At 38.1% G+C, this 20,361-nt stretch overlaps 1 protein-coding gene across 12 annotated transcripts in view; it reads right to left on the bottom strand.

The window, feature by feature from the left end:
• Positions 1-20,361, bottom strand: part of NEK1 (NIMA related kinase 1) — a 223,059-nt gene that overhangs the window by 180,072 nt on the left and 22,626 nt on the right. For 10 of the 12 annotated variants that reach the window (XM_082468835.1, XM_082468834.1, XM_082468830.1 and 7 more), the window contains 3 exons: positions 7,514-7,662; positions 6,759-6,855; positions 950-1,047 (listed from right to left, as the gene is read on the bottom strand). In XM_082468835.1, coding sequence (XP_082324961.1) covers positions 950-1,047; positions 6,759-6,855; positions 7,514-7,630 — 312 coding nt within the window. In that variant the 5' untranslated portion in view covers positions 7,631-7,662. Of the gene's footprint in view, positions 1-949; positions 1,048-6,758; positions 6,856-7,513; positions 7,663-9,377; positions 9,510-14,953; positions 15,032-20,361 lie in introns of all 12 variants that reach the window. The other 2 variants (XM_082468832.1, XM_082468833.1) reach the window with 2 other exon arrangements.

Here is a 20,361-nt window from a genome sequence, read left to right as displayed (position 1 = left end):
TCTGCTGTTAGATAGGGGTAGGTTCAAACACTAACTGTGATTTTGGGCAAGCTACTTAACCTTAGATTTCTCACCTATTAAATAGAGAAGACTACAGTACGCAAATTCACAGGGGGTTTTAAGAATTAAGAGAGACAACAAATGCAACACTCCTAGCACAGAGCTCCCTCCATTCTCCTACGTAATAGCCTGCAATTAAAATTAAGGATGGGTGATCATGAGAAATGCAATAGGAATTCAGAGAAAGAAAAGATCATGGAAAATCAGAGTACCTATGGAAAATCTAAAGAAGAGGCTGGGACTTGAGCTGAGTTTTTTTAAAAATGGTAAAATATTAGTAACAGAGAGTCAGGGGTGCGGGGGAGAAGGTATTACCAAAATAAAATAAATAATCAGAATAAATACACAGGAAGAAGAATGAGAGGTATAAACCTATGTCCCAGTGCCAACCACAAAATGAATGCGCGATAAACATCTGGTACATCGATGAAAAAGGGTGCACACTAGGGAACAGGAAACAAGACTGCGTACGTAGAATAGCTCATATTTTAGAGATCCTTGAAATCAAAACGAAGACTGGATTTCACGCAGTTGTAGGGCAAGGCTTCTACAGCTGGAGTTACCTGCAAAGCCACATTCTAAGAAGATAAGGCGGCAGTAAGCCGATTGACAGCATACAGAGTAATCAATCAGCTACCCGCATAAAAATATACTTACACACACACACACACACACACACACACACACACACACACAGAGGACACGACGTATACGACACACACAGCAGCATCGCCACAGACGGAAACGAGACGGGACCTGAACTCAGGAGGGAGGTCACGAGAGCTGGAGTAGGCATCCAGTTAACACTCGTAGTACAAACAAACAAGCACTGAATGAATTCTCAACAACACTTAGGAGTAAGAGCCCAGTCTCCCACGTGCTAACTCACCTGGTCCTCTTGAAACAAAACGCCTTTCTGGGCATTTATGCGCTTAAACAGATCCCCTCCTTCACAGTAATCCATCACTATGTAGAGAGAGCCATTTTCTACAAAATATAAACGTTACAGTCCATTTTTGAAAATGTACATCAAAAGTATAGCTACATTAAAGGTACCTAAAGGTTTACTAAAAAGCAGCAATTAATTAAATACATTCCACTAAACTAAAAACAGAACCACAGCCAGAAGAATTGAAGTGCAAAGTCAAGGTTTACTGGTCGTACAGACTGTGCGGTAACGGGTTAACAGGCAACTCCATCATGAGTGACTTTTCTGCCAAGAATACACCATCCCATTATCCACACTGACATAAACATCTCTGCAATATGGACAAAATGCAGACAGATATAGTTGCTTTCATTTAATATATATTTCCTTAAACGTCAACTATAAAAATCACATTTTTCCACTCATTTGTCAGAGATGGGTAAGCTTGGTTTTTAGCTGACCATTACTTTCCAGCTTTATTTCATCCACTTGATTACCTGTGAAACAAACACAGTAACAGACGCTGCGATGAACTGTCAGGACTCAGCAGTGAGACAGTCTCTACTCCCCTAGAGCTCTCTTTGTAGTGATGTATAATCTGTGAACGAACATGAAGATGGGGCACTTCCTAATCACCTGTATGCCTCAGTCCACAGGATAAAAGACTTCCATGACCCTTCCTGGGGTAGACAGGACGAGAAGAACACTTCCAATCCTTCTCTCCGCCCTCACTCTTCCACAGGACTAAGACCACACTGCCTCTTCCCAGGTAAGGAAGAGCGGCCAATATCACCTATCACAGCTCAAGGAACAGCCTTCCCAGAGTGCACTTCCCGTGCTGCCTTGTGCTGATGGCCTTGCTCCGGCACCTTGGGTGGTGGTCTTGTTACTCGCAGTGCTCACATGCACCTTGGATACACTGCTTCCAACGTGCCCGGGGTTGGGAACCTACATCAATGAGCTGATTAAGAATCTGTATAACTCTTTACAATTGATGCGAAAAGATCATCCAAATATACATGTGAGAAATCACTGTGAGAAGAAAAAACCCCAAAAAACCGTACAATCTACTACTTATGAAAAACATGCATAGAATGTCACCATTTACATAGCATGAGAAACAGAAAGCAAAAAAAAAGTACTGTGTGCTATGATTTATGTATGCTTATTAACGCTTAGAACATTTCTGGAGGGAAACTCAAGATAGTGGTAACAGTGGGTACCTCCAGGAGGGAAGAACAAGTGACTCAAAAATAGAAACAGAAGGCAAATCTTTTACTGTTATGTAACCTTTGAATTCTGTACCATCTGCATGTAGCAAAAATTAAATAAAACCATTACAACATTTTTTTAAAAAGGTGTGTGTGTCTGTGTGTGAGAGACACAGACAGACAGACACAGAGACAGGGAGACAGAGAAGGTTAAACAGGACCTGAGAAAGGAAATGGAGAAGCAATCCTGAAGAAAAATATCTGAGCTCTGTTATATTTTTTGCTGTTTACACATTTATCATTTGTTTTGGGATAAATACTAGTTAAAATGTAAGGTTAAAAGAATAGTCTTTTCTGCATAAGAGAAATACTAATCTGTTTTGTATTCCTTCGATCATTCAAGCATCTGAGTGCCGACTATGTTCCAGGAACTTTGCACAAGATGCCAGGGATACAGAAATATAAGACACCACCCCTATCACCAATGGGCTCACAGTACTGAAGAAACACCCTCCAAAAAAACCCAAAATAATGAGCACCTAGAAACTGCTTGAAATTGAGGCAAAAAGACTGTAAGGCAAGGGACAAAGCCTCAAGGCATGTTAGAAAACGACCGAGAGTTTACGAGAGGACACGAACCACGACCACTCAGCGAAGCACGCGCTGCTGGCCCGCGAACCCTGTAATTCTAACACTTTGCTCCCTTCGTCGCCTCTCACTTGAGAAGCTGAAAAAAATCCCAGATTCCCTAATTCCCAGTCTCCCCTACAGTTAGAGGTGGTCACTGACCCCGTTTCGGTCACTAAGATCTAAGAGGAAGTCTGACCAGTGGCTTCTGAGAAAGCACTGGCTCGTCTGGTCACAGGAACAGACAAGAGCAGAGCTGCCGGTGCTGCCCTTGCCCCTGCTTTTGGCATCTTTTGGATGCAGGCGCTGCCTGGAGTTGCAAAGTGTCTTCTCAGGACAAGGCGACAGCATTAGGCTTAAAAACGTGCCTATTAAGGATGTCAGAGTAGAAATCAGACAGAGCCTAACCCTACCATATACCCCTATACACAGGACCACGCATCTTTAAGACTTCCTGTCAGGTGAGATCATTAAATGTCTTTCTCCCTTAAGCCAGTACTGGCCAGATTTTCTGTACCTGCAGCAAAAAGCAATCCAAATTTAGCCTCAAAGAAAAGCTTTCTTCAAGTACATAGAGAAGTTAGATTTTGGCAACACCAATGGGGAACAAGGTGAATGCCAACACAAGCTCCATAAGTAAGACTGAAAAGCTTCCATTAAAGATATACAAACTACTTTTGCAACAGTAAGAAGTAAAACAAACTTATGAGGTTAAAAAAACATAGATTGTAGGAAAATACAAACAAAAGAATGAAAGCAATTAGAAGGTGATAGCTAGAGACAACTAAAAACAGAGAGCAATATATGAATAACAGTAGAGAAAACAAAACTGTGTAACACAGATACCCCAATATACAGTGACACAACACTTTCTCAATGATAAGATCAAATTTTAAAAAATTTTAAAATGTTAGGAATATAGACAAAAAGTGTCTAATTATAATATTTAATATAATCTAATTATACATTTATATACCTGGAAATACTGTTTTCTCCCCACTCTCTAGTTTTACAAAACAATTTTATCAAAATTTTTCACATCTGTCATCAATATAAATGTCTTTTATTGATTCACCTATGTTTTCCCGATACACATGATCTTCATTTCCTTTTAAGCTAACTGAAAGAGAGCACTTTTAAAATCTGTTTATGTTGTCAGTGGAATTTTTTCTATGTCCTAATTCCCATACGTGTAATATTGGGACTTTAAAAAAATCATCCTAGAGAGTTCATATGCACGATTGTCACAACATAACCATACTGCCTTTTAAGTGACTTTAGAAGACTTACAACAGTATCTAATATCTGCAATTATGACATCAGTATTAAATTTCTTTGATGCCTCTTTTTAAAACTGATTCTGCCTGAGGGCCTCTATAAGCACTCAAAACTAACTCAGTGAAGTTTTCTCCCCAAACCCACTTTGTTATTCAATGAATTTTAAAATTTGAGAGCACATCCTGTAATACAAGAGATTTTATAAGAAAGAATTCATCTGCAAGCTAAGACAACTTTATGACAAACAAACTTTGGAATATTTTTCCTTATTTTAAGGTATATATGGATATTTTTAAAATAGTGAAATGAAAACTTTCCTGAAACAAAGAAAAACTAGAATCTGCAGGCAGAAAGGGTACAAAATGTTCCAAGAGAGACAGAATCAGAATTATTAATACTAAGCCATATTCTGGTGAATTTCAATTCTAAAGAAAGAATCCTTTGAGCATTGAGGAAAGATAAAGTAAATTACCTTCAAGAGGAGAAGCTTTATGCTGAACTCAAACTTTTCTACAGAAACATTCAATGCCAGAAGACATAATGTGCTTGTAAGGGAAAAGGGGTCATCAAAGATACTTATTCACGTATAAAAGCATCAGTTAGACACTCTCAGAAATGCAAACAGTAACTGCATTGAGGGAATACAGCATCCATAAGCTCATCATGAAAAAAAATTGATGAAATCCAGAAAAGTTGGAGATAAATTCAAGTATCTCTGGAAAGGGGTATCTAAGTTCTAAAAGAACTAACAATAAGAATTGAACCTGTCTAAATACAGAACCAAGGCCAAAAAACTCTAAGAACTATAATTTCAGAACAAAAGATAATTATTAAATATTTTTACCCTGTCAAGATGAACAAATATCAGTGGGGAGGCACTGTAAAGACACTAATTTCCTCACCTTTCATGGCAGACATTCAAAATAACATCAAAATTTTCACCTTTTTAACCAACTTGCTTATTTTTAAAAATTGAGAGATTTAAAATGTTCACATATGTAAGTTATTTTTAATCATTTTAGAGAAAAATTAAATATTTGTGTTTCAGAGCTCCCAGAAGCTCTATGAGAAACTAACAGGTCCAAAGAGCTACATGATTAAAATGAGAAGATGGCTCAGGTGAGGCAGCAACAGGGACCAAATTCTATACCAAATGTATAGAATCACCAGATGAAACTACATCTTATAAATCTGAGAATGAACTTATAGGCCAGGGTGGAGAGCTTGTGAGAAAAAGGAACTCTCATGCCCTTTAGTCTAAGAACTCCACTCCTAAAAGACTGCCACAGTACACAGACACCTGTACAAGGACGTCCAGTGCAACACTATCTGTAACAGTGAAACACTAAATACAACCTAAGTATCCATAACAGAAAAGAGGCTAAACAAATTGCGATACAGCCATAAAGTGCATGGGAAAACACTGCAGATGTTACAAGAAAGTTGTAAAAAATGGGGTGCATCAATACACAGTGACATGGAAAGATACCCATGAGAGACAAAGTGAAAAGAACTAGATGCAGACTTACATAGATACGATCCCACTTGTTTTTAAACATCAAAGGCTACACACATATGCTTGTTCCACACAGGCACAGAAAGTACAGTAAGGAATCAACGTGGAATTATTCACATTGCTTACCCCTAGGGAATGAGAATGAGTGGGAGGAACAGAGAGCTTGGGGTTCATGCATGTCTGCACTCCTGAGTATGTTTACCATGACCGTTTACTCCTTTAAAACTAAACGCCAGTAATAATATAACCTTATTTAAAGAACATGCTATCCCTTTTGAATCATTCAGATGTTTCTAGGTGAAGCATTCAACATAAATACAAAACGTCTGATAGAATATGTGTTGACATACATTCAAACCTTTTACCTTGAAATAGTAAAATCTTGGTGATGAAAGAAGAAAGAAACTAAAAGACAGATGCTAAGGGAAAGATAAATAAAGGAAATTCAAGGTCCTGAGAAAGAAGAGATGGTTAACATTGAACTCTTTCACATGAGCTATAAAGCCTCATTTCACTGCCATCATAAAACAAATAAACTGAGTACTTTATGGCATAAGGTGTCAATGATCCATATACTTTCTAAAAGCATGTTCTACTTTAATAGATACCAAGTTTATTTGGGAACAAGGATACTTTAATTCAGCTGCTGAAACTAGTATGTAATGCGACACTGAAATGGTCATTTAAACTATCTTTTACTTTCAATCTAGATTATCTTTCTATTTTGCAACTGACACAGGTTTACGATAATGGGAATGACTATAATAAACCACCTTTTCCTGCCTTTAGAGAAGCTTTGTCTTATCTTAGTTCCTGCATTACCAAATATGACGGTAGATATTTCCAAAACAGCAATACTTTATAATATTTTAAGAACCTGAGAACACTCTCAAGCAGGATACTTTCTAAAATCAGAACATTTTCTCAGTGGCAGTGATGGTAGCACTTAAAAGAAGTTTAGTTTAAAAAGGTGTAAATGACTGTTCCTCCTATGTCTAAAATGCATGTGTCCTGAAGCAGAAATAATATACTTCTCTTCCTGAGAATAATTCACAAAAAGATCCTTAAAAGGGAAGTATACAACAGTTGTCATAAGGCTTAGGAGTTCTTTTGAGCGCTCTTGCAAAACTTATCTGACCTTCAAATGATTCTCTATACTGGACAATATTTGGATGCTTCATGTTTGCCAGCACTGCAACTTCTCTCCTTGATTCTTCCCTTTCTTTACTGGACATCTTAAATAGAAGGAAAAAAGAAAATAGTAAATTAAGTAAATAAACAACATAAAAGTCCATCAAAAAGAGAGTGGTTAAAAATAATGCTACCGGGACTTCCCTGGTGGCGCAGTGGATAAGACTCCGTGCTCCCAATGCAGGGGGCCTGGGTTCAAACCCTGCTCAGGGAGCTAGATGCCACATGCACGCCGCAACTAAGGAGCCCGCAAGCCGCAACTAAGGAGCCCGCAAGCCGCAACTAAGGAGCCCGCAAGCTGCAACTAAGGAGCCCGCCTGCCGCAACTAAGACCTGGTGCAACCAAATAAATAAATATTTAAAAAATAATAATAATGCTACCAATGAAGCAAAGCCCAAATACTAAAACATAGCTAGAAGTTAAAAAGAATAAGTTGAAGGCACAAATATAACAAAAACATTTTAAGATGTTCAAACCAGATTAAGTCACAGAACAGTAGGTGAGGTATCTTTTTTAAACACATAAACATGAGCACACATCACAGAAAAAAATCTGAAAGGATTTACAGACTCTTCTGAAATTAGTGGTTCTCTCTGCGATTACGGCAGTCTTTCACTTTAGGTCCTGCATTGCCATATATTTTTTTATTCTCTCTTGTAACCAGACTTCTACTTGGATGACCAAACAAAAAATATACTTACGCTTGAGATGTTAATTTCTTTGATAACATACTGTCTGCCATCTTCTATAGATTTAACAAGAATGGCTTTTCCGAATGAACCTTCTCCAATCTTCTGTACTCTAACGTACTTCTCCATGGTTCTTTTTCTAAGGCATCTTAACAGATAGGCTAGATATAAAAAAAAAAAGAGTAACAGTTAATAGAAATAAAGCATGTCACCTATAACAATTATAATATTTAATTCAAATTCTATTCCTCAGTGATTTGCTTACTTAAAAAAAAGATATATAAAATCTTTACTGAAGGTTAAATAAACTTTACCTCAATTTTAGTCATGCAACCTAGAGATAGCTAAAAAGAGAAAACCAGTGACATTTCAATCTTATAAGAATACTTTGGAAAGTCAAATACTGTACATACTTAATGGAGGAAGAAGCAAACCTTTTCATACATGAACTAATTAATTAGCAGCATTGCTTTACTACCTGCAATAAGAATACAAGCTTAGCAAGACTATTTCCCAAAGTTGTTTAACTAATACTCTCTTAGACATTTAAGCTGTTTACAGTGTTTTGCTATTATAAAAGAACTTCAGATTAAATTTCTGTACATACATTTTTATGTACTTATTATAAAGATTTCCACAGTACACACTGTGAGTTCAAAGAATATGCACATGTTAAAGCTTTCAAACACACTGCTTGTCTTACAGAAACGCCTACTAGCTTGCATTCTGACCAGCAGTGAATAAAAGTGCCTGTTCCTACGTACTCTTTTGACAGTGGTTATTATTTATTAAAATCTTTCAGAAGCAATAAAGGGTAGTAGTCAAAGAGCACTAAAACCTTAGAGTCAGAGAGCCTGGGTTTAAATCCTGGCTTTAGCACTTATTTGCTATTTGACCTTGGACAAGTTACTTATCTTCAAGTGGCACAGTTTGTTCATCTGTACAATGTGGACAACAACAGGACCTGCTTATAGAGCTGTGGGGAGGATTAGTCAATTTCATTAATGTCTGGAGAACAGTGCCCTACACACAGTGAGCACTGTGCCACAATCTGTTCTATTGTTATTCATTATGTTGGATTGGGGGAAGTAGTGTCTCGCTTTTTTTTGTAAGTTCCTTTGCTTACCAATGAATCTGAAAAATTCTTCCACATTTCTGAACTATTGTATTTCTTCTCTTTTGAACTATTCATTCAGGTTCTTTGTCCATTTTCTACTGGGACAGTCTTCTTTATTGTTTTTTAATTGAAGTATAGTTGATTACAATACTGTGTAAATTTCAGGTGCACAACAAAGTATTCCAGACACATGTATACATATTTTCAGATTCTCTTCCATTATAGGTGTTTACAAGATTAGGAATATAGTTCCCTGTCCTATACAGTAGGTCCTTGTTGTTTATCTATTTTGTATACAGTAGTCTGTATCTGCTAATCCCAAACTCTTAATTTGTCCCTGTCACCCGTGTTTCCCCTTTGGTAACCACAGTTTTGTTTTCTATGTCTGTGAGTCTATTTCTGTTTTGTCAGTAAGTTCATTTGTATCATTTTTTTAGATTCCACATAAGTGATATCTTATGATATTTGTCTCTGTCTGACTCACTTCACTTAGTATGATACTCTCTAGGTCCATCCATGTTGCTGCAAATGGAATTATTTCATTCTTTTTTATGGCTGAGTAATATTCCATTGTATATATGTACCACATCTTATTTATCCATTCCTCTGTTGATGGACACTTAAGTTACTTCCATGTCTTGGCTATTATAAACAGTGCTGCTATAAACATTACATCCTCTTTATAGTTACTAGTTGCTTGTTACAGTGATCTGCATTTCTATCAATAATCTTTCTTAACTCCTTCAGCATTTTTATTACCTCCTTTTCTAAATCAGGGTCTGGTAGACTGGAGAGGTCTGTTTCATTGTTTGTTCCTTCAGGGGATTTCTCTTGTTCTTTTACTTGGGAGTAGTTCCTCTGCTTTTTCATTTTAATTAAATTCCTCTGACTCTAAGAATTTAGGAGAAACAGTTATCTATCGTGGATTCTTAATCTCTGCGCCACCAGGGAAGCCCCATAGATGTATTTCTGATGTACTTGTGGGAGGAAGTGAGTTCCACATCTCTCTACTCCACCATCTTCAAGTTCATCTTCTTTTCATTAGTTTGTAAAAGCTTCTTAATGACGATGTTAGCCCTTCTCCAGCATGAATTTTTTTTGCTTATATGCCATTTGTCTTCAATTTTATTGAAATACAAAAGTTTATTTTGATATGAACAAATTTATTAATGTTTTCCTTATATTTCTGCCATCGGTATCACACTTAGAAACTTACTGTACCAAATAACCGTAGATACTTGATTAAGGTTGTTAATTTCATCAAGAGTAACTTCAGGAGAGTGGTGGAGACAGAAGCGAGAGTATAATAGTTTAGGTAGTGAAAACTTAAAAAAGTGAAGGGAAGGGGAGGAGGATAGATGGAGGGAGAGGTAGGGAGAGAAAAAGTATCCCAAAAGCAACCTCTAGCACTGCCTACTGGCAAGATCACACATACTGTGAAGATACACGAATTCACTTTGTTAATCTAAAAATAATAAATATTTAATTTAGGGGGGGGTGGCCAAGATGGCAGAGTAAGAAGACCCTGAGCTCACCTCCTCCCACAAACACACCAAAAGTACAACTATTTAAAGAGCAGCTACCTATAAGAACAACCAGAAGAACAGCAGAAAAGATTTTCTGCAACTGAAGATACAAAGAAGGAACCACAATGGGATGGGTAGGAGTGGTGGAGACCCAGTATAGACAAGACCCACAGCCATGGGCAGGTGACCCACAGATAGGAGGATAATCACAAATGCAGAGGTCCTCCCCGAGAAGCAAGGAGTTCAAGCCCCACATGAGGCTCCCCAGCCCAGGGCTCCTGCACCAGGTTGATGAGCCCCCAGAATGCCTGGCTTTGAAGGCCAGCAGAGCTTGCATACAAGAGAGCCAGAGCGCTGTAGAAAAAAAAGACTCTACTCTTAGAGGGCGCACACAAAATCTCACCCACTCTGAGATACAGCTGTGAGAGGCAGTAATTTGAAAGAAGCCTATATCAAACCCACGTGCTAATCTTGGAGAGCCCCCCCAGAGAGGCAGGAGGGCCACTGGGACTCCCGGGGGACACAGACTCTGGCAGCAGCCATTTTTGGAAGTCTGTTCTTCCATGAAGACACTGACGGTGCAAAAGCCATTCTGGAGTCCTCCCTCTAGCCTGTTAGCGACAGGAGCTTACCCAACCACTAACCAGATGGCAACAGCCCTGGAGGCCACCCCCTGGGGACCTGTGGTCAGCTACGCCAGTACCCAGCCCCACCCACCAGTGGCAGCCACCACAGGAGGCAGGACCTGACAATCAACCAGGCCACAGGGCAGCCCCACCAAAAAAGGGCCCACATAAGGGACACCCCTAGAGCACATAGCTCTTGTGACCAAAGAGGAGTGTGCCACTGGGCCCCATAGGACAACTCCTACACAAAGCCACTTGTCCAAGATTGGGAAACACAACCGACCTACCTAATTCACAGAAATAAAGATAGATAATTCAGTAAAATGAGGAGACAGAGGAATACATACCATAGGAAGAAACAAGACAAAACCCCAGAAGGACTAAGCAAAATGGAGATAAGCAATCTACCCAATAAAGACTTCAAGGTCATGATCATACAGATGCTCAATAAATTCAGGAGAAAAATGGATGAACACTCTTAGAAGTTTGACAAGGAGTTAAAGAACAGAAGGAAAAAACCCAACAAATATGAAGAATACAATCACTGAAATAAAAAATACACTAAAAGGAATAAACAGTAGATTAGATGATACAGAGGAACAGATCAGCAAACTGGAAGACAGAGTAGTTGAAATCACCCAGCTGAAGAGAAAAAAGAAAAAATAATTTTTAAAAATGAAGATAGTTTAAGAGACCGCTAAGACAACATCCAATGTGTAACATTAGCATTATAAGGGGTCCCAGGAGGAGAAGAGACAGAGAAAGGGGAAGAAAACTTATTTGAAGAAATAATAGCTGAACATTTCCCTAACCTGGGAAAGAAAACATATCCAGGTCCAAGAAATACAGAGAGTCCCCAACAAGATAAACCCAAAGAGGTCCACAGCAAGAAACATGAAAATGAAAATGGCAAAAATTAAAGATTAAGACAGAACCTTAAAAGCAGCAAAAGAAGGCTTCCCTGGTTGAGCAGTGGTTAAGAGTCCACCTGCCAATGCAGGGGACATGGGTTTGAGCCCTGGTCCGGGAGGATCCCACATGCTGCAGAGTGACTGGGCCCGTGCGCCACAACTACTGAGCCTGCGCTCTAGAGCCCGCGAGCCACAACTACTGAAGCTCGTGCACCTAGAGCCCATGCTCCACGACAGGAGAAACATCGCAAAGAGAGGTCCACGCACTGCAAAGAAGAGTGGCCCCTGCTCGCCGCAACTAGAAAAAACCGGTGCACAGCAATGAAGACCCAACACAGCCAAAAGTAAATAAATTTTTTTTAAAAGGCAGCAAAAGAAAAGCAACTAGTTATGGGACTTCCCTGGCGGTCCAGTGGTTAAGACTTCGCCTTCCAATGCAGAGGGTGTGGGTTCGATCCCTGGTCAGGGAGTTAAGATCCCACATGCCTTGCAGCCAAATAAACCAAAACATAAAACAGAAGCAATGTTGTAACAAATTCAATAAAGACTTTAAAAATGGTCTATATCAAAAAAAATCTTAAAAAAAAAAAAGGAAAGGCAACTAGTTATGTACAAGAGAACTTCCAAAAGATCATCAGCTGATCTTTGCAGGCCAGAAGGGAGTAGCATAAGACATTCAAAATGATGAAAGGAAAAAGCCTATAACCCAAAATACTCTACCTGGCAAGGCTATCATTCAGATCTGAAGGAGAGATAAAAAGTTTTACAGAAAAGCAAAAGTGAAAAGAGTTCAGTACCACTAAACTGGCTTTACAAGAAATGTACAAAGACTTCTCTAAGTGGAAAAGAAAAGACCATAACTAGAAATATGAAAATTACAAAAGGAAAAATCTGATTGGTAAAGGCAAACATACTGTTAAAGTAGTAAATAAACCACTTATAAAGCTAGCAGGAAGGTTAAAAAAGAAAAGTTGTAAAATCATCTATATCCACAATAAGTAGTTAAGGGATACATAAACAAAAAGATGCAAAAAAATGAAGACAAAAACATTCAATTTGGGGGGGTAGGGAGAAAAAACACAAAATTGTTAGAATGCATTAGGACTTAAAAGATCATTAACTTAAAATAATCATAGTACATACATACACACACACACATACGTGTGTGTGTATATATATAGAGAGAGAGAGAGAAGAGAGAGGGAGGGAGGGAGGGAGGGAGAGAGAGAGAGACAGTGGGGAGAGAGAGACAGTGGGGAGAGAGGGTTAGGGAGGGAAGAGGGTTGTTATATATGAACTTCATGGTAACCACAAACCAAACGTATAATAGATAGATATACAAAAAAGAGAAAGGCATCCAAAAATAACACTAAAGATAGCCATCAAGGGAATTCCCTGGCAGTCCAGTGGTTAGGACTCGACACCTTCACTGCCATGGGCCCAGGTTCGATCCCTGGTCGGGGAAGTAAGGTTGCACAAGGCACATTGCGCAGCCAAAAAAAAAAAAAAAGATAGCCATCAAATCACAAGGGAAGAGAGCAAACTAAAAACAAAAAGAACTTAAAAAAGAATGAGAAAACAATTAACAAAAGAGCAATAAGTACACACCTATCAATAATTACTTTACATGTAAATGGACTAAATGCTCCAATCAAAAGACACAGCATGTATGCTGCCTTACAAGAGACTCACTTCAGAGCTAAGACACACACAGACTGAAAGTGAGAGGATGAAAAAAGGTATTCCATGCAAAGGGAAACGGAAAGAAAGCTGGTGTAGCAATACTTATAGCAGACAACAGACTCTAAAACAAAGACTGTAACAAGAGACAAAGTGCTAACACATATATACGGAATCTAAGGGAAAAAAAAAAAGGTCATGAAGAACCTAGTGGTAAGACGGGAATAAAGACACAGACCTACTAGAGAATGGATTTGAGGATATGGGGAGGGGGAAGGGTAAGCTGTGACAAAGTGAGAGAGTGGCATGGACATATATACACTACCAAACATAAAATAGATAGCTACTGGGAAGCAGCCGCATAGCACAGGGAGATCAGCTCGGGGCTTTGTGATCACCTAGAGGGGTGGGATAGGGAGGGTGGGAGGGAGGGAGATGCAAGAGGGAAGAGATATGGGAACATATGTATGTGTATAACTGATTCACTTTGTTATAAAGGAGAAACTAACACATTACTGTAAAACAATTATACTCCAACAAAGATGTTAAAAAATAAAGAGACAAAGAATAACAATAGACAATGATAAAGGGGTCAATCTAACAAGAAGACATAACAATTGTCAATATATATGCACCCAACATAGGAGCACCTAAATACCTAAAGCAAATATTAACAAACATGAAGGAAGAAATTGACAGAAACACAATAACAGTAGGCAAATTTAACACCCCACTTACATCAATGGACAGATTATCCAGAGAGAAAATCAATAAGGAAACAATGGCCTTAAATGACACATTAGATCACATGGACTTAAAGAGATATATATAGAACGTTCTATCCAAAAGCAGAACACACATTCTTCAAGCACACATGGAACATTCTCCAAGATACATCATATGCTAGGTCACAAGTCTCAATAAATTTAAGAAGAGTGAAATCATATCAAGCATCCTTTCTGATCACAACAGAGATTAGAAATCAATTACAAGAAGAAAACTACAAAAAAGTAAAAAATGCAGATATGTTACTAAACAACAAATACATCACTAAAGAAATTAAACACGAAATCAAAAAATACCTGGAGACAAATAAAAACAAAAACACAATGATCCAAAATCCGTGAGACACAGCAAAAGCAGTTCTAAGAGGGAAGTTTACAGCAATACAAGACTATCTCAGGAAACAAGAAATCTCAAATAAACCATCTAAACTTACACCAAAAGAAACTACGAAAAGAACAAAACCCAAAGTTAGTAGAAGGAAAAAACAGAGTTCACAGCAAAAATAAATGAAATAGAGACTAAAAAAAAATAGAAAAGATCAATGAAACTAAGAGTTGGATCTTTGAAAAAATAAAGAAAATTGCTAAACCTCTAGCCAGACTTATGAATAGAGAAAAATATATAAAATCTGAAATGAAAGAGAAGTTACAATGATACCACAGAAACACAAAAGATCATAAGTGATTACTGTACATAATTATATACCAATAAAATAGACAACTTAAAAGAAATGGATAAATTTCTAGAAACATACAATCTCCCAAGACTGAAACAGGAAGGAAAAAAAGTATGAAAAGACTGCTCACCAATAATTAAATTGAATCACTAATCTAAAAACTCCCAACAAACAGAAGTCCACAACCAGGCAGCTTCACAGGTGAATTCTACAAAACATTTAAGGAAGAGTTAACACCTATCCTTCTCAAGCTAGTCCAAGAAAACTGAAGAGGAAGGAACACTTCTGAACTCATTCTACAAGACCAACATCACCTGATACCAAAACCAGACAAAGATACCACAAAAAAGGAAAATATCACTTTAAGGGTCAATATCACTGATGAACACAGATGCAAAAATCCTCAACAAAATATAATCAAACCAAATTCAACAATACATTAAAAGAATCATATACCATGATCAGGTGGGACTTAACTCAGGGATGCAAGGATGGTGAGATATCTGCCAATCAACCAATGTGATACACCATATGAAAAAATCTGAAGAATAAAAACCATACGATCATCTCAATAGATGAAGAAAAAGCTTTTGACAAGATTCAACATCCATCTATAAAAACTCTCAGCAAAATGGGTATAGAGGGAACATACCTCAACATAATAAAAGTCATATATGAACCTACATCCAACAGCATACTCAACAGTGAAAAGCTGAAAGTATTTGCTTTATGATCAGGAACAAGACAAGGATGCCAAATACTGCCATTTTTATTCGACATAGTATTGCAAGTCAAATCAAAGCAACTGGTAGCTTTGCTAACCAAAGCAATCATACAAGAAGAAGAAATAAAAGGAATCCAAGTTGGAAAGGAAGAAGTAAAACTGTCACTGTTTGCATATGACATGATACTAGAAATACCTGATATATAGAAAATCCTACAGACACCACCAAAAAGCTATTAAAACTAATAAATGAATAGAGTAAACGTGCAGGATACAAAATGAATATACGGATATCTATTGCATTTCTATACACTAACAATGAACTATCAGAGAAATTAAGAAAAAAATCTCATTTACAACTGTGGCAAAAAGAATAAAATACTTAGGAATAAATATGACTAAGGAGGTATCAATAAAAGACCTGTATTTAGAAAACTGTATGACAATGATGAAAGAAACTGAAGATGACACAAACAAATGGAAAGATAGGGCTTCCCTGGTGGCGCAGTGGTTAAGAATCTGCCTGCCAATGCAGGGGACACGGGTTCGAGCCCTGCTCTGGGAAGATCCCACATGCCGCGGAGCAACTAAGCCCGTGAGCCACAACTACTGAGCTTGCGCGTCTGGAGCTTGTGCTCCGCAACGGGAGAGGCCACGACAGTGAGAGGCCCGCGCACCGCAATGAAGAGAGGCCCCCGCTCGCCGCAACTGGAGAAAGCCCTCGCACAGAAACGAAGACCCAACACAGCCAAAAATAAATAAATAAATAAATAAATAAATAAATTTATTAAAAAAAAAAAAAGAAATATATACTGTGCTCATGGATTGGAAGACTCAATATTGTAAAAATGACCATCCTCCCGAAGGCAATCTACAGATTCAATACAATCCCTATCAAAATACCAATGGCATTTTTCAAAGAACTAGAACAAATAATTCTAAAATTTGTATGGAAATATAAAATGCCCCAAATAGCCAAAACAATCTTGAAAAAGAAGAACAAAGCTGGAGGTATCACACTCCCTGATTTCAAACTATACTACAAAGCCACAGTAATCAAAACAGTATGGTACTGGCACAAAAACGGACACACAGATCAACTGAACAGAATAGAGAGCCCAGAAACACACCCACACTAATATGGGCAAATTAATCTAAGACAAAGGAGGCAAGAATATACAACAGGGAAAAGTCAGCCTCTTCAATAAAGGTTGTTGCGAAAACTCGACAGCCACATGCAAAAGAATCAAACTGGACTACTTTCTCATACCATATACAAAAATAAACTCAAAATGAATTAAAGACTTAAATGTAAGACCTAAAACCATAAAACTCCTAGAAGAAAACATATGCAGTATACTCTTTGAAATCTTAGCACTATTTTTTTAGATACCGCTCCTCAGGCAAGGAAAATGGAAGCAAAAATAAACATTTGGAACTACATCAAACTAAAAAACTTGCACAGCAAGGAAACTATCCACAAAACAATAAGGCAGTCTACTGAATGGGAAAAGATATTTGCAAACGTTATACTTTATAAGGAGTTAGTATCCAAAATATACAAAGAACTCATACAACTCAACATCAAAAAAAAAAAACCCATTAAAAAATGGGTTGAGACCCTTAATAGACATTTTTCCAAAGAAGACCTACAGATGGCCAACAGACACGTGAAAAGATACCCAACTTCACTAATCATCAGGGAAATGCAAATCAAAACCACAGTGAGATATCACCTCACTCCTGTCAGAATGGCTATTATCAAAAAGACAACCAAAAAAAGGTGTTGGAGAGGATGTAGTGAAAGGGGAATCTTCGTGCACTCTCAGTGGAAATGTAAGTTGATGCAGATACTCTGGAAAACGGTATGAAGGTTCCTCAAATAATTAAAAATAGAACTACCACATAATCCAGCAATTCCACTTCCAGGCATTTGTCTGAAGAAACCAAAAACACTAATTCAAAAAGATACGTGCACCCCAATGCAGCATTATTTAAAATAGCCAAGATATGGAAGCACTCGAATTGTCCATCAATAGATGAATGGATAAAGAAGACTTGGTATATATATACAATGGACTATTACTCAGTCATAAAAAAGAATGAGGGGATTCCTTGGCGGTCCCGTGGTTAGGGCTTGGCACTTTCACTGCCGGGGCCTGGGTTCAATCTCTGGTTGGGGAAGATTTTGCAAGCTGCGTGGCACAGCCAAAAAAAAAAAAGAGAGAGAGAGAGAATGAAATCTGCTATTTGCAATAACATGGACATTACGCTAAGTGAAGAAAGTCAGACAGAGAAGGACAAATACTGTATGATTTCACCTATACGTGGAATACATTAAAGAAAACAAATGAAGAAATGTAACAAAAGAGAAACAGACTTATAGACACAGGGAACAAACTGGTGGTTGCTAGAGGGGTTGGGGGGGTGATGAGTGAAATAGGTTAGGGAGACTAAGAGGTACAAACTTCCAGCTACAAAACAAATAAGTCATGAGGATGTAACGTACAACATAGGGAATACAGTCAATAGCACTGTAATAACTTTATATGGTGACAGACTGTAACGAGACTTATCATGGTGACCACTTCGTAATGTATAAAAAATCGAATCTTTATATTGCACACCTGAAACTAATATAATATTGTAAGTCAACTATACTTTGATAAAAAACTAAGTATAAATAAATAATTCAAATAATAGTGATTCACATAACTTGCTCTTTTCTATTTCCATTCCATAGCAAGCAGGCTTTCTATGTACGATTCCCTTCTGGGAGAAAATGAGCTTGTCATGAAGACTATATTAAAAGTTCTATGACAGTTTACCATATCTCTCATTGTAAGTGAACAAATCCATGTTCTCATTTCACCCATTAATACTAAATTTAATTTTATTTTGCCTCTGATACATTGATCCAGTCTCCTTAAATGACAAAATTCGTATCCTGGGCCTGTAAGACTCAAAGGCCAGAACTTTGCCTGTGGTAAATCAATGGGATAATCATGCTTAATAGAAATTTGTGGGAAAGAGCCTTCTTCTACCTCAGGAAACTTTTCTATTTCAAACTTTCTGTAAGAAATGACATGGCTTTTAGCAGCTGTAAGAGAAACAAGAAATTAACTATTATGACAGCACTACAGCATCGCTAGTGAGTTAAAGAAGAAAAGTCACTCCAAACATATTTTCAAGCCCAAGTTTGGTCAACTGGCATAATATAATAGCTCTCTGGGCACCAGCCAGAATTTAATGATTTCTCCAGGACATGATATCACATTACCACGCTGTTTAGAAAAAATATAAACTCATCTTAGAAAACTAAATTTCATAAATCAAATTACATTAAATAGTAACCGTACAATGAGATTACTTCACAACCATCATTACTCTGTGACTTCTGCCAAGAAAAAAACACAATTAGTCCATTTGGCCCTCCCCCAAAATGGAGTTGCCAATTCCTTTCGAGGGACCGCACTAACAAGATGGAGACTCCGAGGGTCCTAGCACCGCAGTCCGCTGCCCACCACAGCACTACAGTGTGTTCTGCCACCTCAGGAAAGTGGAGGAGAATCTACTGCCCCGGAAGTGAAGAAAGACGGCTCTCACTGCCACCAAACAACGTCCAGCGCAGACACCTTTCTGGACAATGAAAGGCGTGGTAGGTGAGTTTCAGAGCAACCAACAACCCCTCCTATTCTGCAGTCTACACTTGACTAGGATCGGACGCCAGACGAAGTGAAAGGGAAAACACGGCAAGATAGATAATTTCAGCGTCTCAAAGCATATCTAACTGGGGTACTTACTTCCTAGTCAGGAGACTTCTCAGCTGAATAACAACTCTAGAAGATTTTTTTTTTAAATTAATATTTATTTATCTATTTATCTATCTATCTATTTATTTATTTATTTATTTTATTTTTGGCTGTGTTGGGTCTTCGTTTCTGTGCGAGGGCTTTCTCTAGTGGTGGCGAGCGGGGGCCACTCTTCATCGCGGTGCGCGCGGGCCTTTCACTATCGCGGCCCCTCCCGTTGCGGGGCACAGGCTCCAGACGCGCAGGCTCAGTAGTTGTGGCTCACGGGCCCAGTTGCTCCGCGGCATGTGGGATCTTCCCACACCAAGGGCTTGAACCCGTGTCCCCCGCATTAGCAGGCAGACTCTCAACCACTGCGCCACCAGGGAAGCCCTCTAGGAGATTTTTAAACCAAAGGAAATAAAAGGTAACAACAAAATGTATACAGGCTTACACATCCAAAATCGTCGTAACATGTAACTGAAGAAGCACACGGATCCTGTTCTAATTTCATCACTGTAATAAACCCAAATTATAAATAAATATTTGTCCTTTCTATGCTTCAGCTTCCAAAGTCAGAGGGAAATCACATACCAACTTGACAGTATCTTAAGGTCTCTAACAATTACATCAATTTAATCCTCGTAATACATATGTGATACTGAAGATATTCAAAGTATAAAATTAGAGATTTTTTTGATATTTAAGATTTCCAAGAGTCTTGTGATATAACAAATAAAGCAATGGATTCAGAAGAGAAAAGCTACGTGACCAAAAGCAAACCACCCGACTTCCCTGGGTCTTAGTTTCTTCATCTAAAAACACTAAAGATTTAAATATAATACTATCTTAAGGGCCCTACGAATTCTAAGTCTGTGACTCAAGGAGAAAAAAATTAAAAAGTAGGTAAGAAAGTAGGAAACTTCAACAAGTTAAAATTGCACTATTAGCCACAAAGAGTAGGAATGACAGAGAGATGGCCAAAGCCTTTCCCTCAGAAAAATCAAAAGATGCCACAAATCT

This window comes from Balaenoptera physalus (assembly GCF_965194825.1).
Source record: "Balaenoptera physalus genome assembly, chromosome: 7".
Classification (NCBI taxonomy): Eukaryota; Metazoa; Chordata; class Mammalia; order Artiodactyla; family Balaenopteridae; genus Balaenoptera; species Balaenoptera physalus.
Note: the sequence above shows the minus strand (reverse complement) of the source record. Positions and strands in the feature narration are given on the sequence as shown.